Source organism: Halichoerus grypus, chromosome 7, assembly GCF_964656455.1.
Source record: "Halichoerus grypus chromosome 7, mHalGry1.hap1.1, whole genome shotgun sequence".
In the NCBI taxonomy this organism is placed as follows: domain Eukaryota; kingdom Metazoa; phylum Chordata; class Mammalia; order Carnivora; family Phocidae; genus Halichoerus; species Halichoerus grypus.
The window spans coordinates 64,512,386-64,537,992 of NC_135718.1; the positions used below are offsets into that span (position 1 = coordinate 64,512,386).

General features: G+C 43.8%; 1 protein-coding gene across 1 annotated transcript in view; it reads left to right on the forward strand.

The window, feature by feature from the left end:
* CCDC6 (coiled-coil domain containing 6) overlaps window positions 1-23,665 on the forward strand; it is a 108,321-nt gene extending 84,656 nt beyond the window's left edge. Inside the window, exons 6-9 of the mRNA XM_078077680.1 lie at window positions 4,783-4,939; window positions 9,510-9,610; window positions 18,180-18,304; window positions 19,358-23,665. Of these exons, the coding sequence (XP_077933806.1) occupies window positions 4,783-4,939; window positions 9,510-9,610; window positions 18,180-18,304; window positions 19,358-19,552 (578 nt within the window). The 3' untranslated portion in view covers window positions 19,553-23,665. The remainder of the gene's footprint in view (window positions 1-4,782; window positions 4,940-9,509; window positions 9,611-18,179; window positions 18,305-19,357) is intronic.
* The last annotated feature ends 1,942 nt before the right edge of the window (window positions 23,666-25,607 follow it).

Consider the following 25,607-nt stretch of genomic DNA (forward strand, 5'->3'; position numbering starts at 1 on the left):
GCTAACATTTGTTTATTGTACTTGAAGAATAAATGCTTTAAAAATGTAGCCTTATTGTTTGGGAAAATGTCCAGATATTGAGTTGGAAATCAGAGGAACTAGATTTCTGAACACTTGATTAGGTCACTGTGCATTTGCTTGGGTCTTTCCTGTTTCTGCGCACAGGCTGCTCAGATGCATTTGAGTAGACAGTGTGGCGCAGGGAAGAGCGCTTCTCCCTCTCGCCCCAACCCCCCGCTGCACATTTTTTTATTGATTCTTCCAGGTACATGTATGTGTCTGTATAAACTTATTTTATACTAAAAGCAGCACCGTGAACACACTCTTTTGTATTTTTCTGTTTGTACTTACAGTATCTTGTAAGTTTTTTCTTGCCAATACATGTAGAGAGCTGTCTGGTTCCCTTTTTAAAAGGCTGCTTAGTAATTCGGTTCTATGGATACGCTAGTGCCTTCTTATCTACATAGCTTTGCTTTCCATTGTGTCAGCCCGGTCGGGAGGCCGGGTGGCCCTCCTGCCTTACCGTCAGAAGGGCAGCAGAAGCCTGATGATATGTCACAATGCCTATGTCATTCCCCACACTTCATCTCCTCACGTAGGCATTGTATCATGTCACATCATCACAAGGAGGGTGAGTACAGCACGCTAAGATATTTTGAGGGTGTTGGGGAGGAAGAATTTCCTCTGCCTTTCAAGGTTTTTCTGGCTGGACTAAGAATCAAATTGACGTGAGACAGATTAACAGGAGAAAATCAAATTTAGTAGCATATGTATGTGGGACTCTACACAGACATGGAAATTCCAAGGACAATCAGGCAACGGGAAGCTTATATGAGCTAAAGAGAGGGGTGGGAGTCTGAGGATACAAAGGGAGACAGACCATTAGCAGGAAGATGAGAGGAGAGGTTTAGAAAACAAAGGTTGCCCTATTATATAGATAGATTTTCTAGATAAAGAAGAATCTCTGTGAATAGCTGTCTTCCTGATAAAGGCAGGCAGTTGAGGGGGTAGTAAAGAGCTCTTCCTGAATCTGCTGGGTGTGGATTGCTTTACCTCAAAATACTGTTCCTGCCAAAGTGGCCCATCTTGGAGTGGCCTGCCCTTGGCCTCTACAAGAGAAACCGGGACCACGTCATATAACTTTTATTACATTATATTGTTACAATTGTTCTAGTTTATTATTACTTTGTTAATCTCTTACTGTGCCTAATTTAGAAATTAAACTTTATCATAGGTGTGTATATTTAGGAAAAAACATAGTATATTCAGGGTTTGGGGTCATCCTCAGTTTCAGGCATCCACTGAGGGTCTTAGAACATATGGCCCATGGATGCTGTATATCATAATTTATTTAACTAGTCCCATACCAACGGACCCGTTTTGGTTGTCCTGCTGCCACCACAATGAACATCTGTGTCCCCACATTTGACACCTGAGCAAGAACACCAGGATAAACTCCAGAAGTGGATTTATGGAGTCCAGGGAATGTGCATTTAAAATTTCAGTGATTCTTACCTTTATGTTTTCTTCTCTAAAGTTCATTGCAAGTTCTAGTCCAGTAGTGCATCTGGGTTGGTGACTCAGGATCATCCTTGGAACCTGTAAGAAATAGTGTTAGTCTCCTCATGTTGCTGTAATAAATGACCACAACCTTAGTTGCTTAAAGCAACACAAATGTGTTAAAGTACAGTTCTGAAGGTCTGTGGTCCAAAATAGATCTCGTTGTACTAAAATCAAGGTGTCAGCAGGGCTGGTTTCTTGTAAAAGGCTTTAAGGGAGACTCTGTTTCCTTGCTTTTCCCAGCTTTTAGAGGCTGCGTGTTTTGGCTCATAGCCCCTTCCCTGCTTTGGCAGCACTCCTGCCTGCATCCATGGGCGCATCTTTTCACTCTGACCCCCTGCCTCTTTCTTATGAGACCCTGGGATGACATTTGCCTAGCCAGATAATCCAGGATAAATTCCCATCTCAAGGTCCTTAACTTAATCATATCTGCAAAGTCCCTTTTGCCTCGTAAGGTAACATCGTCCCAGGCCTCAGGGATTAGGATGTGGACATCTTTGGGGGTTCATCATTCTGTCTAACTTAATATGGGTTTCTGGGCTTACCCTAGGAGTAGAAACTGGTTCTCCAATTTTTTTAATACAAGGAATTCTGATGTGTACCTTGGGTTGAGAACCATGACATACATTTTATGAAAACAAATCAGTGAATTCTCAAATACTAGATATGTTAGGATATTTTTTGAGTTTTTGGGGTGCCGGACAGACAGAGGTCTTTCGTGCCTTCCTGAACTCCTTTCAGTGCCATCGGCTTTCTCGTGTATACTTCTTTTGTGCCCCAGACAAAATCTTTAGAGGAAATTGAGGAGGAATTTTTCATTCCCTTTACTTTCTTCTTATGGCACTATTTGGTCTTTGAAGAGATTGCAGATGCAAACAGAGGCATCCATAAGTGCGATTTCGATTTTTGTGAGGGCAGAGAAAGCTGACTGGAAGGAGGGACACGTGGCACCCAGCTGGCTCACAGCTGGTCTGGATTGGTTTAGAAGATGAGTTAGTGACTGAGGTCAGGTAGCCCGCCTCCCTGGGCTGCTTCTGGATACTTGGCTCCTCACCCTCCAGGTCTGGCTGTATCAGAACTTGAACCTGTCTCCCAATAGGTCTCAGCTCGGGATGAACATAAGAATCCCTTGGGGACTGTTCAGTATAGCGGTGGAGAGGCTTCATTCACAGGATTTTGATCTGTTTGGGGTGGGTCTGGGTACCAGCATTTTCTAACTATAAACTTGAAAGGGGATGCAAAATGTACAGGCCATCTTTGGATCATAGGAGACCCACCTGTTTGGAGTCTGTCTGGAAGTCATCTTCTGTCGATGCTGACTTTGACCAAGTGTTCCAAGATGGCTGAAGATGGCGGAAGCATCAGGTGTGGCCCCTAAGTCTTAGGGAGCTCTTTGTGAGAGAAGGTGACAGGGTGACTCATGGGAGTAAATCCAGTCTTGAAATCAAGTGTCACCGGTGATGTGCCAGCAGAGGGCACCCAAGGAATACCGTGGTGTCAGTCATCTGAGGCTGGTCTGTAACACCTAGAGGTGATGGGCCTGGTGCCTTCTCTGTCCTCTGGCTTCTGGGTTAATTGCCCAGATGCCAGGAAAGTCCTCCGGCCGTCACTCCTACTAACTGATGTTCTTGTGTATAGATTATTGTTTAAGGATTCCCCTGCTGATTTCCCCAGATGCTAAAGGGTTGCATCTGAAAGACAGTGTTTTCTCTTAAATGATTTTTCTTGAAGCCTCATAAATCCTCAGTTCTCTAAAGCTTTCCTATTTATGGAAAAGAAAGGCAGCTTGCTCCAACAGCCGCCCCTCTTGTTCTAGAAACAATAATACTCCAAGGGGCCAATATAGTGCTTCCTGTAGAGCTAGTGAAAAATTCTACAGGCTTGCATATTTGTGATGAAATAATTTAAATCGTTTATATTAAAAGTGTACTTTGTAAATATCTTCCCAGCATGCCTTCAATTAAAGAGATTTTTGCATCTGGATTAGGCAGCAGGGTTTCTGGTTATATTGAAAACAACTGAGGGATTTAGTGTTTAGTGCACATAATAGTGTTTAATAACTTAGTGTTTTTGGTATTTTTATTTGAATTTCTAAAATAAGGATATTCAAGAGCTTTTATATATTCTGTAATGATGCTGTCTTGGAAATCATTGAATACTTATCAGAAGGCATTATTTGCTAAAACACCATACCTTCATAGAGGTGCTTAAAACTGAAACTAATTGGATGGACTTAGGAGTTGAAGTAGGGTCACTTTGTGGGAAAGAAGTGATCAGTGTGGAATTCTACTGCTTCCTTCCTTCTTAAAAGAATTTGGAGTGGGCTAATAATATGGAGCAGTAAGCTGTAGGTCTCTCTTAAACATGATCGGGCAGATACTGAATTTTATATTAATATTATTTTGGTGACTTAACATATTCTGTCAGCAAAGGGGCTGGGTGGGGGCAAGTTTTACCATTCATTGGAATGCTCCAGGGAACTCGGCACAAGGAGATTCTAGAGCCTCATGAAGAGGTCAGCCCCACATTTCAGATTCCTGTAGAGTAAATCTGATGCGCTCAGCTGGTTCCAGCATCCCACCCTGAAGCTAATCAGCTTTGGCCTAGGAAACCAGTCCTGTAGCAGAGGCCTTGTCATATGGGGCAGCTCCTGAGGGACAGGTACATGGGTTTTTACCTGCTGTAGAGAGGCTGTGCATGAGTCAGAGAGAGAGTCTCACAGAAGTTAGACTTGACATATTCACCTAAAGTTGTTTACTGCGTCAGTTTCTGTTTTTATAAACAGAATTCTGACTTATCGAGTATGTCCGAGTGCACTGGTCCTCGCTGGTGTGCTAACAGGTGTGACTGGAGCTGAGCGGCAGCAGACCCGGGCTGAATGGGGGTCCCCAGGCTGGGTCCCGCCCCCCGTGGGCTGCAGCAGTGCGCAGGGCTCTGGTAGCTGCTGTTCACCATTTCCTCCTCCACATGCGGCACTTTAGAAGGCACCTAAGTGGGAGTGAGGATACCTGACCTCCCAGTGCCATGCCCCTTCTTCTGCTTTCTGTAAATGCAAATTGTTGGCAAACTTGGGTACGTGGGGTAACCTTTGAATGCAGGTCTCCTGTGTGTGGGAGAGGGAGCACATTCTTTGTGGCCTAGGAGCCAGACTGCGGTCTTCTCAGTTCAGGTTTGAGTATGATTGCACGAAACGTAGCTGAATCGAGAATTCTGGCCTTTCAGATTCTGAGAAAATGGCCCAGTATCTGGAGGAGGAGCGCCACATGCGGGAGGAGAACCTGCGACTGCAGAGGAAGCTGCAGAGAGAGATGGAGAGAAGAGAGGCCCTGTGTCGACAGCTGTCCGAGAGCGAGTCCAGCCTGGAGATGGATGACGAAAGGTGTGCGTGCGTCTCGTGAGCCTTGGGAGCAAACCAAACCAGACCAGCCTCCAGGGGGTCTCCCTTCACGTCCGGGTAGACATGGGAGGAGGCGTCCCTACACTTCCGGGTGCTGCCGACGACCCCCACCACCTCAGACTAGGTGCTGAGCCTGGGGAAAATGGAGAAGATGGACCATTTTCCTGAATCACAGAAAGACCAAGAAGAGGTTGCCTTTCCAAAATTACATGGTCGAGAGAGAAATGGAGGGTTATGTATAGAGAGACAGTGTGTGCATAGTTGTTGAGTTTGTCTCATCCTGCACTGTGTCTGTTTAAAGTATGGGAGCATCTTACGTCCTAGATGTTGATGAGCAGGCATCATGCGGCCTGAGGGAACCCATGCGTGCCTGGGTTGAAGGATCAGCAGGAGACAGATGGAGGTTGCTGAAAGGCAGAGGCCTTGCATTAACAACTTGGAAACTTCTGGGCCTTATTGCAGCTACTTTAAAAAAACTAAAACCAGTGCATCCCATTTATCTGCTCAAGAGTCTGTGTCAGACCCCCTCATTGTCCCACCAAGAAATGGGCTGAAATAAGAGGGTCATCTGTGGTTAACTAGAGGAAATGGTCCCAGCATTTCTCTCATCCAGAGTCCCAATTTGAAAAAATTAAAATTGTTCAATCAGCAGAGAAACCCAGCATTTGGGAAATTGGGCTTTCCCTGAACCAGATCATTTCTGCAAAGAAATGCTCTGTTCTGGATCAGGGTTGCCCTGGCCTTACGTGTCGGTGTCTGAGTGTGAGGGGTGAGCCCAGGGTCTGCTAATGACCACGATGAATCATCTTGACTGTTGACACCAAAACACATCAAAATCACTTCCTTTCTCTTTCCGTAACTGGATAGATCCAGGGGGTTATTAACAAAGCTTTTGATAAATTTGCTGTAGACAGTGGTATTATCATAGAAATCTGAGATTTTCTATAATGAAGGTCTATATTTTTATAATAAAAACTTATAAAAACAGAATAATGGGTTATCATATTTAAAATAGTTGTGTGCTTCCTCATTTGAAAAGAATAAAGATTATTCTTTCTCAAAAGTTTGTATCATAAAACTATTACCTTACCTTGAATTTCACTGATTTTTTTTTTCTAAGATTTTATTTATTTATTTGTCAGAGAGAGCACAAGCAGGAGGAGCGGCAGGCTCCCCACTGAGCAAGGGGCCTGATGCAGGACTTGATCCCAGGACCCTGGGATCATGACCTGAGCCAAAAGCAGATGCTTAACCGACTGAGTCACCCAGGTGTCTCTCACTGATTTCTTTCCAACGGTGTTCCCTTCTCTCTGAAATCCTTGGCCTCTGAAAGCCATTTGACTAAAAACATCGGCTAGAATACCAAATAACTATTTTATTAACTACCTTAAGACACGGAGCAGACCATGCATTAACACTACACAGTGCCTTGTACTTGATTTTGAGTAGGACACACTGTGAGGGGCAGTATCTTCCAACCATGGTGAAAATACTGAAGCTACTTCAGGCTTCAAAAAATATGTATATATTTTTTCCCAGAACTGGTATTTACTCCAGAAGATTTGCCTTGTCTGTCATAGGTCACATTATCCCAGCTAGAGTACCGCTGCCCAAAAAAGATTTCTCCTCTCCCTGTTAGGAATGATGATGTCACATTTGCAGGAAAGAAAATAGTTGGAAACTTAAGATGTCTACAAGTGTGTTTATTCCTTAAAGAGCAAGAGGCGGTTTTCGCTGTCTAGCGGGGCGTAGGGTAGAGGCAGGCCCTGGTGCCGCCGTGGCGGGCTGCTCTAGAGGGCAGGCAGAGGTCACCGTGGGGGTCTAGTTGACAGCTGCAGGGCAGATTTGGGAGCCTGGTTTTCTTTAAGCCAAATGACCCAGCACGGAAATGGCTGTGTTAACGTTCTTCTTGCGAACGGATGGACAGTCGGGGCCAGGATCTTCCGTGGGATAGAGAGCCCTGCACGCACCACTGTTGCTTCCTTTGGCTGCGAGGCCTATGAAGGGTAGCTGGTGGGGAAGTCCCTCAAGCAGAGATTTCTCCTTGTCAGCATTCTGTGCTCGTTCACAGAGTGAAGGCTGACGTTCCTGACCATCAGGCCTGAGAATCCTCAGGTCCGGTGTGGCTTCCACGTCCAGGAAGAAGTCTGAGCTCGTTCACAGAGTGAAGGCTGATGTTCCTGACCATCAGGCCTGAGGATCCTCAGGTCCGGTGTGGCTTCCACGTCCAGGAAGAAGTCTGTGCTCGTTCAGAGTGAAGGCTGACGTTCCTGACCATCAGGCCTGAGGATCCTCAGGTCCGGTGTGGCTTCCACGTCCAGGAAGAAGTCTGTGCTCGTTCACAGAGTGAAGGCTGACGTTCTCGACCATCAGGCCTGAGAATCCTCAGGTCTGGTGTGGCTTCCACGTCCAGGAAGAAGTCTGTGCTCGTTCACAGAGTGAAGGCTGACGTTCCTGACCATCAGGCCTGAGAATCCTCAGGTCCGGTGTGGCTTCCACATCCAGGAAGAAGTCTGTGCTCGTTCACAGAGTGAAGGCTGACGTTCCTGACCATCAGGCCTGAGGATCCTCAGGTCCGGTGTGGCTTCCACGTCCAGGAAGAAGTCTGTGCTCGTTCAGAGTGAAGGCTGACGTTCCTGACCATCAGGCCTGAGGATCCTCAGGTCCGGTGTGGCTTCCACGTCCAGGAAGAAGTCTGTGCTCGTTCAGAGTGAAGGCTGACGTTCCTGACCATCAGGCCTGAGGATCCTCAGGTCCGGTGTGGCTTCCACGTCCAGGAAGAAGTCTGAGCTCGTTCACAGAGTGAAGGCTGACGTTCCTGACCATCAGGCCTGAGGATCCTCAGGTCCGGTGTGGCTTCCACGTCCAGGAAGAAGTCTGAGCTCGTTCAGAGTGAAGGCTGACGTTCCTGACCATCAGGCCTGAGAATCCTCAGGTCCGGTGTGGCTTCCACGTCCAGGAAGAAGTCTGAGCTCGTTCACAGAGTGAAGGCTGATGTTCCTGACCATCAGGCCTGAGGATCCTCAGGTCCGGTGTGGCTTCCACGTCCAGGAAGAAGTCTGAGCTCGTTCACAGAGTGAAGGCTGACGTTCCTGACCATCAGGCCTGAGGATCCTCAGGTCTGGTGTGGCTTCCACGTCCAGGAAGAAGTCTGTGCTCGTTCAGAGTGAAGGCTGACGTTCCTGACCATCAGGCCTGAGGATCCTCAGGTCCGGTGTGGCTTCCACGTCCAGGAAGAAGTCTGTGCTCGTTCAGAGTGAAGGCTGACGTTCCTGACCATCAGGCCTGAGGATCCTCAGGTCCGGTGTGGCTTCCACGTCCAGGAAGAAGTCTGTGCTCGTTCACAGAGTGAAGGCTGACGTTCTCGACCATCAGGCCTGAGAATCCTCAGGTCTGGTGTGGCTTCCACGTCCAGGAAGAAGTCTGTGCTCGTTCACAGAGTGAAGGCTGACGTTCCTGACCATCAGGCCTGAGAATCCTCAGGTCCGGTGTGGCTTCCACATCCAGGAAGAAGTCTGTGCTCGTTCACAGAGTGAAGGCTGACGTTCCTGACCATCAGGCCTGAGGATCCTCAGGTCCGGTGTGGCTTCCACGTCCAGGAAGAAGTCTGTGCTCGTTCAGAGTGAAGGCTGACGTTCCTGACCATCAGGCCTGAGGATCCTCAGGTCCGGTGTGGCTTCCACGTCCAGGAAGAAGTCTGTGCTCGTTCAGAGTGAAGGCTGACGTTCCTGACCATCAGGCCTGAGGATCCTCAGGTCCGGTGTGGCTTCCACGTCCAGGAAGAAGTCTGTGCTCGTTCAGAGTGAAGGCTGACGTTCCTGACCATCAGGCCTGAGGATCCTCAGGTCCGGTGTGGCTTCCACGTCCAGGAAGAAGCCCGAGCCGGCAAGGTGTGGCCAGGCGTGACTGCAGTAGGTGTGCGACGCTGGGTCTGCCGCCATGCTCTTGTGTGTGGCTGTTTGTTAAGCCAGGCTTACCTTGTAAATGATTGACCTCCAGTTCACGGGAATACCGTTACCTTTAAGCTTTAATTTTATTTTTTGATTTATTTTTAATCAGCATATTTTTTCCGTTACCTTTAAGCTTTAATTTGATGACATAAATCTTAAAAGGGCTTGATTGGGTTTGAGTTGCAAATAACAATTTAAATGTAGCCATCAAAACATGAATGTGTCTATAATCCTTGGGACAACGGAGGTAGATTTCTACATAGGGACAACGGAGGTAGATTTCTACATAGCTGTTGTATGATGAAGAAAAGCCCAGCCCTCCCTGTTGTATGACACGATTCTGTTAGTAGGCCTCCCCCTGGAGCTAGAACATTCCAGATGTCCCTAACCTGTATCCCGAGGGAGAGGGGCTTGCCAAGCAAGCAGTGGAGCCTTGTGACCCCCAAGTCTGCTTTATACGTGTCTCCTCGCTATAGCATCACTCTCTAAATATCCCAGCGTTTGACCTCAAGATATGAACCCCAAACATTATCTCATAGGAGCTCTCTTAAGAACTCTTGAAATGCACACAGTTCTGATACCTACCCCCCCTCTCCTCTTAGGTATTTTAACGAGATGTCTGCACAAGGATTAAGACCTCGCACTGTGTCCAGCCCGATCCCTTACACACCTTCTCCAAGTTCAAGCAGGCCTATATCGCCCGGTGAGTACACATTCTCAGCTACTTCTGTGAATGATTTCTGGCACATTTAATAGGCATCCCCAAATACGGTCCCTCCTAGCGTATAAAAGTCTTGTAAGCAGAGGGAGAACAGTCATGTGTTTTTCAGAAACATCAAAAACAAATCACTATCACCCAGCTGCTGAACCTCTGAAACAAATAATGCAATATATGTTAAGGAAAAAAAAGAAGATAGCAGGAAGGGAAGAATGAAGGGGGGGGAAATTGGAGGGGGAGACGAACCATGAGAGACTATGGACTCTGAGAAACAAACTGAGGGTTCTAGAGGGGAGGGGGGTGGGAGGATGGGTTAGCCTGGTGATGGGTATTAAAGAGGGCACGTTCTGCATGGAGCACTGGGTGTTATGCACAAACAATGAATCATGGAGCACTACATCAAAAACTAATGATGTTATGTATGGTGATTAACATAACAATAAAAAATAAAAAAAAAATCACTATCAAGACTGAGTTTTAGCCTGAAATTTTTAAGCACAAATGTTACAGTGCTAGCTGGTGTTTTTTAATTTTTTTGTTGTTGTTGAAAAGGAATTTAACTCCAAATAACCTTTTTAAAAGGACTGTCTTTGACTGATTTTAAGTGCCAGTGTATTGACAAAGCCTTGGACAGATGTCTAAGATGGATTGTAACACATCTCCTGTGGGTTCTATTATTATGTTCTACGTATATCATTTCATTTTTACCCTCAGAATAATTAATGTAGGCATCATTTTCCCCATGTTAACATTGAGGAAGCAGTGATTCAGAAGTTCGGTGGCTCTTGGTCACAGGTCCAGGAAGCGGCGGGGCGGGTCGGGTCTTGCTTCCCAAGCCTGCGTTCTTTGGAGCACAAGCTGCCTCCTGAGATTCCCTGTGACTGGTGAGCAGGCCTGGGCCCTGGTAGGCAGGCCCTGCAAGAAGAAACTGGCCTTGCTTTTGGCCTTGCTCCTGCGTCTGGCTTTGCTTCTCAGAAGCCTTTCCCTCAAAGGCGTGCTTGTCTCATCTGACCCCGAAAACTCCCTCCCCCCGCCCAGGGTCTCTGGCTCAGAACCAGCACAGCATGGGGCTTTCAGGCCAGGAGGGCAAGTAAATGATCCAGCAAGGAAGAAAGAGGAAGCAGGGGCGGGGGACTGGCGAACGGAGTGGAGGGAGGAAAGCAAAGGTAGCAAGCCAGAGGATCGCATCTTGTGACTGAAGGGACAAGTCTGAGTTTCTTGTGCTTGCTGGTAAACAGTTGGGGAGAAAGAGAGAGAGAGAGAGAGAGAGAGAGAGAGAGAGAGAGAGAGAGAGTGTGTGTGTGTGTGTGTGTAAAGAGTGTGTGTCTGTGTGTGTGGTGGGGGGAGGAGAGAAAGTGTGTGTGTGTGTGTGTGTGTGTGTCTGTGTGTGTGTGGTGGGGGGAGGAGTTCCACAGCAGAATAAAGTGAGGTGCCTGCTTGGAAGGGTGGCGGCAGGAAAGGCTTTGTGGGTTTGGCCAGCAGAACAGCTGCCTGTTAGGGACCCTGTCACTTGGGCTGTTGTAACCGTGGACAGCAAGGAATGCCCTTCAGGTGGACGAGGGGAAATGCAGCGGCAGCACACGTAGCCACAGACACACCGAGGTTAGGCTCCTGCCCCGTGCTCTGCTGCTGTGACCTTTCTTTTTTTTTTTTTTTTTTAAAGAGGAGAAATCAAAAGACAGTCCAGCACAAAGCATGGCAACTTTTGTCCAGTTGGGGCAGGGTTAAGAGGAGCTGTTTGCAAACCAAAAGGGCTTCGTGTCCTGGATCAGTACGTGATCATCTCCCCCTTGTTCTTGCCCCAAGGATGCTCTGGTATCTGTGCCTCCTGTTCTCTGGTGGCCTTTAAATCTCTCTGAAACTCCCCTTCCTTGCTGCCTCTCAATTTTCCCCAAATAGCACTTGGGTTTCATTACCATGATAAAGGTCTTTGCCTTCTGATTTACTGATGTAAAAGGAAGGCATGCATTAGGAAGAAGCAATATGGAGGGTGGCTTTTATAGTTGATGGTGATGCTGATTCATATTCAGTATAATTTAGCCTTCTGTTTGATTTATTTAAACCTAAAGAAATCCTTAGAGGCATGTATTTTCCAATTCATTAAGTCTAATAATGTGATCACTGAATAAAGAAAAAGCAAAAGTCAGACCTTGGTTGGGAATATACTTCTATTGTAACAGATATTCTACAGGAAAATCTTACTCTGTGTACATAATTTGGACTTCCACTGTACCTGTCCCTATATTGGGGACTTGCCTGTATAGACGAGCCATTTGCTTTTCCTTAAACTAAGTGATAACACCTAGATTTTTTTTTTCTTTCAGCCAGCCTAAGTGAGAAGAACATTTGTGTCTTATTTTAAGTTCTATAATATCATCAAAGTAGATTTTATCTCCTATTTGGCAGCAGAATTACTCCTAATCTAGTCCCTTGCAGTCCTATACATAGTACATCAGCAAAACCTGAATTTTCAAGTTTGCTTTTCAATTTCGTTTTTATTGGAAGAAGTTGTGGTGCTCATATTAAGAATATCTAATCACTTTCTAAGTGGAATTATGTTGTTTTTATATGTATATATAGTTTTCATTTCCATTTTAATCATTTTGGCTCATTTTCATTTCCATTTTAATCATTTTGGCTCATTTCTTCCCTTACCATTTCTGATTAACATTGGCAGTCTTGCATTTCATCAAGTTGTTGAAATATTTTAAGTTCTCATTCAGTTTGATTGAAAGATGTATTTCCTAGAACTTATCAAAGATCCTCTTCTCACTAATGTACGGACTTACATATGTGGATTATGTATGGGGAGAGTATTACTTGTCAACAGTTATCTTTCAGGTTGTCCATTATTTTAAGCAGCCTATCGTCAAGATGCTCCCAATTAGCATATTTTGATGTGTCTAAATCACAGATGGGGAATAATGAACTTTGAAAAAGGGTCTCCACCCCACTAGCAACAAGCATACCCGCTGCCCAGATCTTGGTTTCTAATTCTGTTCTCCAGTGAAAAGAACTGGGAACTCCTTGGAGAAATGGATGTTTCTAGGGCTTGGAGCAGGGAATGTACAGGATGAACCTGGAAAATGTGGTAATGCTGCAGAGTAAGGAAGTGCTCAGAAAATAGCAAGATGGAGGTATGTGGAAGAGACACAGGTGCCAACAGAAAGAGCCCCCATAGGCCAAAGCTGGAATAATCTGAGCCACAAAAGAAATAATGACGTGTTAGATTATAACCCAAACATAAAATAAATATCCATGAGTTCATACTAATAGAAATAAATGACAGACTAAATAAACAAGGTAGAAGAGACAAATCTGTCCTTCGAAAGAATTCCACATAATTTACGTGGATACTCTGCTCTCAAGGAAGTAGAAATAACTCTTCACTCTTTAAATGTGGTAGGACACAGGGTCTTCCCTCCAAAGAGTAAGTGTGGTAAAGGGAAAAAAAGAGTAGCTTTACAGTGGGGAGAGTTGACAAACATGGACTCAGGGTCCACGTTGACAGTGGGGGGCCATTGTCCATAGCACATACCCTTGATGTGATGAAAATGGCACTTCACCTCTTTGGACTTCTTCCAAAAAACCCGTAACCCAGTCTAACCACGTGGAAAATGTCAGACAGATCCCAGCTCAGGGATAGTCTGTCTGCAGAATACCTGATTGATATACCGCAAATGTGACAAGGTCATCAAAAACAAGGAGGAACTGCCTCAGCTGAGAGGTGCCTAAGGAGACCTGACAATTAAATATTAAGTGGCATCCAAATGGGATCCTGGAACAAAAAAGGGACATTAGGTAAAACTTCAGGATATCCAGAGAAGTGTGGATCGGAGTTAATAATAATGTATCAGTATCGGTTTATTAGTTGTTTTTTTTAAGACTTTATTTATTTGACAGAGAGAGCATAAGCAGGGGGAGCGACAGGCAGGGAGCCTGATGCGGGACTTGATCCCAGGATCATGACCTGAGCCGAAGGCAGACGCTTAACTGACTGAGCCACCCAGGCGCCCCTTGGTTTATTAGTTGTGACGAATGTATTATACTAGCATAAGGTGTTAATAATAGGGGAGTCTGAGCATGGGCCATACAGGAACTGTCTGTATTACTCTTGTCACTTTTCTGTAAACCTAACACTATTCTAAAATTAAAAGTTTATTTTTAAAGAAAGCCAGAGAAATAGGTGAGATGTCACCTAGTCCTAGTAGATAAAGGGAGCAGAGAAAAGCCCTCCTGTCTGATCTTGAAGCAACTGTGTTATTTGGAGGTCAAGTATAGGAGGAAAACCTGGTGAAGGAGATTGGGAAGTGGCTACCAGGGGAGTGGAAAGAAAATTGGAATATGATCTCACTGAAGTTAAGACAAAGTCTTTCACCGAGAAGAGAGTGGTCGGCTTTGTCAGAGGCTCTCCAAGGTCAAGTACAATGAGGAGTGGAGAATGGTTGTCGCAACCGACGGCACGGAAACACTGCTGACCTTGCAAGAGCAGCGCTGATGGAGTGATGGGGACGGAGCCAGATTAGGGAGATTTAAAGAGGAAATTGTGTCTATATTTGAATTTTTGCAAAGACCGTGGTCTTATGTGTAACTTCTAGAACTAAAATATCTTAAAATTATAATCTAAAATATCTTAAAAGGAAGAAAAGGTTTGTGCCTTTAGTTTGGCTCTACAATTTTTTTTTTTTCATTAGCAAAAATATACTAAAGAAAATTTGGGGACAATCAGACGGGTATAAGCAGAAATAAAGTCATCCAGAGTCCTTCTATCCAAAGGTGGTGTTTTTAGGTGTCTCCTCTCCCTACCCCCTTCTCCTGCAATGTTCCTTTAGATAGTTGGTTTCACACAGATTATACACTTCTGTACTTGCTTCATTTTGCTTAGTGGTTTTTGTCATGAATTGCTTTTAATTAATCATCTTTTAAAGTTGCAGCCTTGAGCTTGTGGACAGTGAAATAAGTCTTAACCATTTTCACTTTAGTTAATGCATTTCTATATGAAAGCAAGAGAAATTTATTGTAGCAATAGCTTCGAAAAGCCATAGTATTTGATTTATTAGTTGACTGGTGTTTGGGGTTTGGCATCTTCAACCTAGGTATTTTTGGATTCCCATCCTGTATTGATTTCGTGGGCCAGAGCGTCAGACACATGATGATTAGAACTTAAGGGAAAACAAAAAGTACTAAGGTATGGTCTGGCCTCTAAGAGCTTATCATCAACAATAGGGCCTGGGGAAGGGTTGCGGGGGTGGACATACAAGAAACAAGAAACTCTTTACAAGAAACTTTACAAGGCCACACATAATGAATTTTATGCAGAAGGTGAAATAGCTGAACTGCAGGACATCCACTCCGTGGAGGGTTATACACTGTACAACTTCATTTCTGGAACATTCTCAAAGTGACAACATTACAGTGACAGGGAACAGATCAGTCATTGCTGGGGCGTAGGATGAGAGGGAAGGTGTGCCAAGTGAAAAGGACTGACACGAGGGGGTTTCTTTGTGGTGATGGAGCAGTTTTGCAGCTGATTGTGATGACAGTTACTCTAATCTACACATGTGATCAAATTACTTTGAGCTGTGTACACACGTGCACACAGGAAGAGTACGGTAAACTCTGATGGAGTCCAGCTCCAGCCTGTGCCTTCGTCACTAGGAGGGGACCTGTGTCAGTCTCCTGGGGTTGATACTGTGCTGTGCTTCTAGAACAGCACGTTGGTGGAGGCTGGCTGCAGGGCCCACGGGAACCCTGTAGTGTGTTTGCAATTTCATGCGAGTGGTAAACGGTTTCAAAATAAAAAGTTATAATTGAAAAAAATCTAAATAATTTAAGAAGAGATTCAAAGAAGAGAGAGCTACCCAGCTTTGAGCACTTTTGAGATGGGCCTTAAAGGAGCTTCATGAGCTGAAGCTTAATGAGGCTATCGTTGGCCAGGCACACTGAGCACTGTGATATTTACTCACTTCATCCCCACAGCAACCTTGTGAGGCCACTACAGTAATCTCATTTTACAGTCGATGGATCTGAAGTCCACTGTCACTCAGTGCCAAGTGGCAGAACTAGAGCTAATATGGCCGTTGGCTCTAGGATCTAGGCTGTTTGCCTCTTCAGAGGCTCATTGAGGTCCTGATTGACAGGGGAGAAAGTACAGAGAAGCTACCCCAGGCAAAGGGCATGATGTGAACTGAAGTAGAGGTCAGAATCAAGAGTGATAAGGTCACTGTGGTCTTAACCACGGGCTGCCCTGAGGCCCTGTTCCCATAGATTCTGTTTTCATCTGATTTGGGCCTGAGCGAGGGCTTTGATACTCTGTGTTGAGAACCACTGACCTACAATATTAAGAGATAGTTTGGAGCCAAGTGCAGAGGCCTTTATGATATCCAGAGAAGAGATTTTTTTTTTTTTCCTTAGTTTACGTAGACAATAGGAAGGCTTTGAAGATTGTTGAGTAGTGTTTAACATACCAGTAATTAACCTTGTAATGCTACAAAATAGGCTGCATCTTTATTATTATTATGAGCTTCTCTGTCTTGGGATAAGGATCCATTTTCATAGCCTTTCTCTTAAATTTCATCACTTTCATAAGAAACAGAATTAGGGTTGTATTCCTCAGAGCTGTTTTAATAAAACCTCTTCTTCCCTCCTCCAGCTGAAGTCCTTGTGGTCAAAACAAACATGGCCACTTAGTTTCCAAAGACTTAGACTTTACTCCAGACCTCCATCTTGTAAATGTGAACCCCACATCCACAATTGGAATGGAAACATGCCAAATAGAAAGCACTATTTGATAGTCAAATCAAGAAATGAAATAAACTCTTGACTTTAGATGTTGAGGGCACAAATTCTGGGACAAGACACATAAAGGTGGGCTTGGTGGCTGCATGTCTCAGCCATGGAAGCCAAAAGAAAAGTATCCTTAACAGCTTAAAGAACTATACTTATTACTTCAAATGCACTCCTTAATGCCTATTACCCCATCTCCCCATTCACGTCCCCTCCAGCAACCCTCAGTTTGTTTCCTATAGTTAAGAGTCTCTTATGGTTTGTCTCCCTCTCTGTTTTCATCTTTTTCCTTCCCTTCCCCTATGTTCATCTGTTTGGTTTCTTAAATTCCACATATGAGTGAGATCATATGGTATTTGTCTTTCGCTGACTGGTTTATTTCGCTTAGCATAATACCCTCTAGTTCCATCCATGTCATTGCAAAAGGCAAGATTTCATTCTTTTTGATGGCTTAGTAATATTCCATTGTGTGTGTGTATACCACATCTTGTTTATTCATTCGTCAGTGGCCATCTGGGCTCTTTCCACAATTTGGCTATTGTGGACATTGCTGCTATAATCATAGGGGTGCAGGTGCCCCTTCAAATCACCGTATTTGTATCTGTTGGATAAATACCTAGTAATGCAATTGCTGGGTCGTAAGGTAGCTCTATTTTTAACTTTTTGAGGAACCTCTGTACTGTTTTCCAGAGTGGCTGCACCAGCTTGCATTCCCACCAACGGTGTAGGAGGGTTCCCCTTTCTCCGTATCCTCACCAACATCTGTCGTTTCCTGAGTTGTCAGTTTTAGCCATTCTGACTGGTGTGAGGTGGTATCTCATTGCGGTTTTGATTTGGATTTCCCTGATGCCGAGTGATGTTGAGGTTTTTTTCATGTGTCTGTTGGCCATTTGTATATCTTCTTTGGAAAAATGTCTGTTTATGTCTTCTGCCCATTTCTTGACTCGATTTTTTGGGTTTTTTTGGGTGTTGAGTTTGATTTAGGTGGTTTATACATCTTGGCTATTGTGGATAATGTTGCAGGCTGTTGAGCATCTTTTCATATGCCTGTTGACTATTTGTATGTTTTGGAGAGATGTCTATTCAAGTCCTTTGCCCATTTTTTAATTGGATTATTTATTTGTTACTGAACTGTAGGAGTTCCTTATATATTTTGAATACTAATCCCTTACCTGATATATTTGTCAATATTTTCTCATATTCCATGGGTTACCCTTCTGTTGATTATTTCCCTTGCTATTTAAGCTTTTGAGTTTGATATAGTCCCCCTTGTCTGTTTTCTGCTTTTGTGGCTGTGCTTTTGGTGTCACATCTGAGAAATCATTGCTAAGACCAATATCATGAAGTTTTTCGTCTGTGTTTTCTTCTAAGAGCTTATAGTTGTATGTCTTATGTTTGAGTCTTTAATCCATTTTGAGTTGATTTTTGTGTATAAGATAGGGGTCCAGTTTCATTCTTTTGCATGTGGATATCCAGTTTTCTCAGTACCATTTGTTGAAGAGGCTACCCTTTCCCCATTATGTATTCTTGGCACCTTTGTTGAAGATTATTTGACCGTTTATGTGTGGACCTATTTCTGGGCTCTTTGTTCTATTCTAGGACTTGATATAATCCCCTTTTACTCAGGAGGCCATTTGGTGAGCCCACTACTCTTATCTGTGTTCATTTTTGTTGGTGACTGAGAACTTTTGCATTTTAAAGTCTTCTAGATGGTTGAAGACACCAGAGAATGGAGTTTGAAATAATGCTTGCTATTGTTATATTTCAGGTCTGTCATATGCAAGTCACACAGTTGGTTTCACGCCACCAACTTCACTGACTAGAGCCGGAATGTCTTACTACAATTCCCCGGGTCTTCATGTGCAGCATATGGGAGCATCCCATGGCATCACAGTAAGTATTCAGAGGGGAGGAAGCCACACTTGACTCTCTTGGTGGTAGCAGCTGCTGCTTCTTAGGAGAACCGGGGCTGATGCCCTTAGACCTTGACCTTTCTTCTCCCTCCCACCATCAGTTCACCTTCAAACTATAGAGACTTCCCCGCAGTTTGATACCAAATTCTGGTGTGGAAACTAAAATCCTTCCCAGGAGACAAAACTTCAGCTTCACTTTCTATGAAAAATTACGCTTTGTGAAATGTAATTTGAACTCTGGCCAATGCCTTAATTAAACTCTGGCCAGCTCTTTGCCATAACGAATCATTGCTGGTTGCCACAATGTCTAAAATATTTATTGTCTGCATCTTCACAGTTCACTGATCCTCAGTATTCTTCTTGAAATTAGCCTTATTTCTGCTTTCACTCAGAATTTTTTCTCCTGGAATTAGAAGGAGCCTTAAGTGTGTTTGGTTCAGACTTCACTCAGGGGAGTTTTTTCTTTAGAGCTGGTTGTTAAGTTGACTAATAGAGCGATTAGAAATGTCACTAACGGGGGTTTGAGAATAGGAGAGAAGTGAGGGTATTTCCGATAAGGGAATCTTTAAAAGAAGACTCTTACTCTACAAAAGCAGGAGGTAGTCCTGAAGCCATTTTTATTGGTTTGATGGGCTTTATGTAAAAAGAAACATTTGGTTGAGCTGCAGCTTTCAGGATGTTGACAACTTACTTGAGTGACGGAAGGAACTTGGGGACAGACAGTGGACAGAAGAGATTAGAGTGGAGGATGAGGCAGCTGTCTTTTAATTCTAGGACTGTCCCATCGAGGGGCCCAAGTCCAGTAGTTTGGTCAGTGCAAGTTTCATAGTAATTTTGCACAGCTTTCTCATGCGTGTAGGTGCAAACTCCACCTTAAGTTTTCATTAGTAGTTCAGAAACCAGTAGGGCTAGACAAGGAACTCGCTAGTTTCTTGTCTCTGTCGCTCCCCCTTTTCACTAGCCCCCACTTGTCAGGCTGTTAGAAATGAGCCGTCTGGACCCAGGCTGACCTGCTGTTCTGTCCTCTCTACAGAGGCCTTCACCGCGGAGAAGCAACAGTCCTGACAAATTCAAACGGCCCACGCCGCCTCCGTCTCCCAACACACAGACCCCGGTCCAGCCCCCTCCGCCTCCACCTCCGCCGCCCATGCAGCCTGCGGCCCCCTCGGCAGCCACCTCGCAGCCCGCCCCTTCGCAACATCCGGTGCACCCCTCCTCCCAGCCTTAATGCATGTGCTTAGTCTGCATCTCCTGTTGGGACTCGTACAGTGGAGCCGTCTACTCAACGCCAAAGGCTTCCTTCCCTGGCATTTTTGGATCTGACTTATTTGCACTGAGGTTATCTAGGCTTCACTATTAATTGTGTTGTAAGTGTTTGTCGGAAACGCAGCCAGTGTTGTGGGTCTACAACACTAAACAGATGACTTTTTCCATCAGTGTTTTACTTGAATCTACATGTACGTCCATTCCCTGGCTGGAACATTTGCTATTCGATATTTGGTAATTCAGCAGCAGTGTGCAATTTTTGCTTGGCCCCAGAGCTTCATTTTCCTGGCTTTTAGGTTTGTAAAATAAAAAGGGATATCTTTTTTACATTTTTTTTTTCATGAATTTGCAGAAAATTACTGAGCTGTTACTCCCCTCCCCCCGCCCCCCATTATAATGGTGTTTACCAAACATACCAATAATTCAGCACTACAATTCAGACCTTTGAAAATCTAGCTTTCGGTGTAGAATGGAAAGTTAGATATCAGTGCCCAAGACAATATACTCTTTGATAGAGCTTTCTACAGATACACTTTTTATAGGTTATTTTCAGTATATGTCAACCTCCATGTCTCTTGTGAAACAGATAGGCTAAAGTAATGGATCACATGGCTGTACCTTTTCCACATACACGTGGGATGGATAATTATTGTATATTAAGGTGTGATTCTTTCCTTATCTTTAGTGTTAACCTACCCAGACTGGCCCCTCTAACACGAGTCGATAAATGTTGTCCTGCCCACCGGTGGTTTTGATGGCTGATTAGACACACTCTTTGATTTCTGCTGCAGAAGGCAACATGATTGTAACAGAAACAGCTATTTTCCCCTTTCCATTCTTCGTGTTCCCCTAAAATAGAGTTTGAACAAATATTTTAAAGGTGCAAAATACTATTAGAAAGTACTATTTGAAATGAACATTATAGGAATCTCTTGGCATAACAGCCACAGAATAGTTTATTGCTTGGCAGAAGAGACAAGAGGTGAGAAGAAAGTAGCACATTAGCTGGATGAGCGCTTGTGTCGCCCAGTATAAGCAAGTGCGGTGTACAAACAAGTATACTCTGAATACATTATTTCCACTCATTTAGCACAAATAAATCGTTTGGTTTCACTTGGAAGTGGAACACTGTGAGTCACTCTTTTCTTAATACTTGCAACATCTTTATTTTTGCTTTTCAGCAGTTACTGTTTTGTACTTTGGTAGTAAAGTGATTTTTACCACCTGTGTTTGCATATTTATATATGCTGTGGACGAAAATAACTTACTAGAGAATGTATATTTTATGATGAGAATGTGTATCTGTTGGATATAATCAGAACTGAAAATTAATTTATCAGTAATTTTTAAGAGTCCATGTTTTGTGACACCCATCTCTAATAGCTAGCGCTTTATTGAACACACTCCTAAAAATAAGGAACCGTGACATTGTAGATATTTAATAGTGTACAGTATAGAAACTTCCATTTTTGCCTTCGAATGCATATTTAAGAATTACAGAATGAAACAAGTCTTGTTGGAAAATAGTGTTTGACTAGCATTTTAAGAACTGGAGAGTAAAAGCAACAATAGGATTTTTCACCTCTTCCTGCTTCCACCCCTGAACTTCACTCCCCAATTGGTCTATATAAATTTTATTTATAATCTGTATGTAATATACATAATCATAGTACAGTTCTCAAATAAGGGGAAGAAGTTTGGCATTTAATTATTGAGGCTTTAGGTTTTTAATTCGATCAGATGGGGTCCTAGCAAACCTGGGGATCTCACCAACAGCCTGCTGCCCCTCCTGGTACATTGCCATTCCGAGGAATTCTGAGAGGAGGCAAACCCATTTTGCCTTCACGGTATAGTTCTTGGTTTTTCTCATAGGAGAAGTATGGTCTATGTTTACAAGACTCTTTCATGAGCTGATAGAATTTAATGCTGTTGGATAGTGGCTTGCACGCAAACGAGAAAGTCCATAACGGAATGAGCTTCCCTCCACTTCCTGTCAATGGTTCCCTCCTGAAAGCACAAAAGTCGAAACATTGCCATATGGTGATTGAAAAAGCACTTGGCGTGAGCAAACTGCTCCTAACAAACGCCTTTTAGAAACAGGTTCCTGACTTTCAGACTTTTGCAGAAATGGAGTGCTGGTTTCCCTAGACTCGTCATTTCATTTCAAAATAAAACACAGCTCCTTCAAACAGCACTTTTTCGGTGTAGATCGAGTTGCCTCTCCCTGCGGACATTCAGAATTGATAGAACAAACACTACTCTTTTGAATCTGTGCTGTTTCAGGTCCTTCTCAGGTGGTTTCTGACCCCGCGTGGCACCTGTCACACGTGGGTAGTGCACCTGCCAGGACCATTCTTGCTGATGGTTCAGCCACCAGGGACCCATCAAATTCAGACACCAAGCCCATGGAGGCAAGAGGCCCCTCAACCATGGGAAGTTGACTTACCACGGCCACTTCTCGTGGGGGCTGAATATGGTTCCTGCCATTTCTGCGGCCCACGCGCCCAGGGGCACCCTGGAGCGGTTCCCTGAAGGCCTCTGTCCAATCAGGAGCCGGCCCGCGGGCAGGCGGGCGCACCAGTAGCTTCTAGGAGCTTCCTTTCCCTGTCTTGCGGACAGAGACCCTTGGCTACCACTGTGCTGCTAATAGGATAAGTACTCTGTTGCCAGATTACCATGCCTTTTATACAAAACCAAATTAACTTCTCCAATACCTGACACCTCTCTGGGCTCTGAACTGCTTTCTCTCATCAAGCATGCTGGCATTCTGGACAGAATTCCAGAAATTTGGCAGATGGTGGAAATATTTAAGATTTAATTTAACTTGCTCCCTGTTAATTGAGAGGAGTTTTAAACTCTGAGCTCCTGCGATACTGACCAACCATGGGATGAATGTGTGACCAGAATGTGGCTTTGGCACCAAGTGCCGTTGTCCCTTTCTAATTGGCTTCTAACTGATTGGACCAGAGATCACTGATAATGTGAATTTTTGTTAACTGTTCAACTGTAGGAAAATAGAATATGTATCTCCCTCTGTTAGGTAGACATGAACTTTTCCTGCACGAAGCCTTGCTTATAGAGGATGCCCAATAAGGCAAGAAAAAGCCTAGTAACTTGTGCTTCGAGAGCACAATATTTTTATCTTACCAGTACGGAAGAATCGTTTCTATGTAACCTGATATTTTGTCTAGTACTTGTCTTATAGGTAACCAACACTGAAAACTTTGTAGTGGTAACTACCAAAGAAATACATAGTAAAACAACCTTTTCTTTCCAAATTTATTAAAGAGCCAGCTGTTGACGCTGCTACACGAGTTCCATGCTCAAGAGCCATTGTAAGAGATTAAGGGGTTTTTAGGTTTTCGTTTCTGGTTTCTTTTTCTTGTTTTCTTTTTTCTATTTTTTTTTTTTTTTTCTTTAACATACACACACAGCTGTTGGCATGTTGTTATGGGGAGCATTTCCAGAATGCTCAGCAGTTGTTAACAGCCAAGCCCTGGTTGCCTCTCGTGAGGCGGTGGAGGGAATCCTATGTTCACGATAGCGTGGGTGCTGTGTGTGCACGTGTGTGTGTGTGTGTGTGCATTCATGCCTTAACTCGGGTTACTGCTCAACTTCAGTTCTTGACTCAGTCTGCACCGTCATCGAGATTGTAGTGTACATCTTGATCTGAACTTCATCCTGGCAAAAACAAAGTTGCAGGCACAACAGTTTAGGAATGGATTCCTCTGGAAGAGGTTTTAATCAGGTTGACCCTGAGCCTTTGGACTTGATTTGGAACTCAGCATGGAAAGCAAAAATGGACTGTCAAACAGAAAGACATCAACAAGGAAGAGAGGAGAGCCAAGTGCTAGCGTCTTTGCCTCTGCATCTCCGTGCACACTGTATGTTCATGATAGCTTGTTTACAACTTGACTAGGTTGGAGTTCTGGTAATAGTGGCAATCTTGACATTCTTGGTCAGAGTTTAGAGAGATGTAAGACTTCCAATTAATGTCTTATTTACTTTATGTTGATTAGTCTTTGATACATGTGCTGAATCAGAAACCTAAATAAAGATAATTTTTTAAAATGCACCTCTTGAGCCTTAAAACCTCTCTCTTTCTTTCTGGTCTTTGAGTTGGAAAATGAACATTGTTTCCCTATTTGCTTCTGATGAACATCTGACTTTGATTCTAATCCTAAAGGCTGCCTTAGAAAGTAAACTTAAGGACAGGACACGGAAGGGGCTAGTACTGTTCTGTTTCTTAAATGGGATGCTGGTTACCTGGATGTATTGAATTTTTGAAAACTCATTGAGCCGTATGCTTATGATTTGTGCACTGTTCCAAGTCTGTGTTGTATTTCACTTTAAAACCATACACCTAGGAGATTATGAAAAGTGACACTCATTCCCAAAACTGTCACATTACATATAAACATACGTGTGTACACACATATTTAGGCTTTGGATATGACCTCCAGTATATTTGTGAGCTTACTCTTAAAGTCCATCTCTGTGGTTTCCTCTTTCTTTTGTAGAAAGCACGACTCCAGAATCACTTCCAGGTTTGAGGACCAGCTCTTTAACTGAGCCAGTTACTTAGCCTGTCTGGAAGTCCAGTTCCTTCCCTGTGAGATACGTTACCTGCCTCGCTAAAATGAGAAACCGGGAGATGAAAACCTCAAGCGCAGTCCTTCACACAGGAAGATACACACTAGTCTCATGCATTCATTTGGGAAGAAACTCAGAATGGGTATTTGGGGTGACGTGTTATACAGGTTTGAGGGCTGTATCGTTGGTCAGCTGCATTTCAGTAAGCCCCTGGCATTCGGTTGGGGAAAAACATGGTACAGAGCAGGATCCTGTCTTTGGAGCATAGTCTTCAAGAACCTGGTTGTTACACAATCTTACGGGGGCAGACTTTGAATCTAGGCCCTTTTCTGTATAACAGTACTAAATGGACCTTGAGTGACTTTTGACCTCACTCTGGCTTAAGCCAGATTCCATGTTCACTATGAGTTAATGAAAGATTTTAATTTGGCTTTTGAGCAAGGTCTCTCTATTCCTGGCAGCTACTAGGTTTTAGTGGAAAATGTTGCCCAAGAAATGGCCCAGGACCTCTGAATTCAAGTCTTGGCCTCATTTGCCAGCCTCAGTTTTCTAACCTGTATAGTGGGGATAGCCATTGTAATTTCAGGTAGAGTGTGATGAAAACAAGATTTAAACAAAGTGCTTTAACAACAAGTAGAGTTTAAGCTACGTGTGTGTGTGTTTTTTTTTTAGTACCTTTTAGAGGCAGTGTGTCCAGGTGCATCTGAAATTGAAACTGTTGATGGAAATTTTGTGTTTATATAAATAAAACTCTCTACATAAATCTGGGCCTTTTTTTTATTTAAGGTTTTATTTATTTGAGATTGAGAGTGAGAGTGCATAAGCAGGGGCGGAGGGAGAGAGAGAGGGAGAAGCAGACTCCCTGCTGAGCAAGGAGCCTGATGTAACGCTCGATCCCAGGACCCAGAGATCAATGACCCAAGCCAAAGGCAGACTCTTTAACCAACTGAGCCTCCAAGGTGCCCCTGGGTCTTTGTTTTAATGTTTCACTATTTAAATTAAAAATTCGTGGAAATACAGTTGTATTCAGTCACTGATAGCTAATCCAGGCCCAAACTTTTTAACATTCTCTTTAGAAACAGAGGAAGAAGCAGTGAGTGGTAAATTATGTTTCATGTCTAATTTTTATTATGACATGAGAGATTGGATTCCTGTCCCTCAAAGTTTTGTGATATCATCCCTAGTTCCATATTACATTGAATGCTATTGAACTAAATATATTGAGAGCTTTCTCTGAAGAGCGTATTTTCTGATACCCTATGAATGATTTAGTGTAAATTTCAAGATTACTAATTATCCCCAAAAGAGATCTTAGTAATTTTTTCATCTTTTTTTTTTTTTTTTAAGATTTTCTCCATTTATTTATCTGAGAGAGAGCACACAAGAGCGGGGTGGGGGGTGGGCAAAGGGAGAGAGAGAACCAG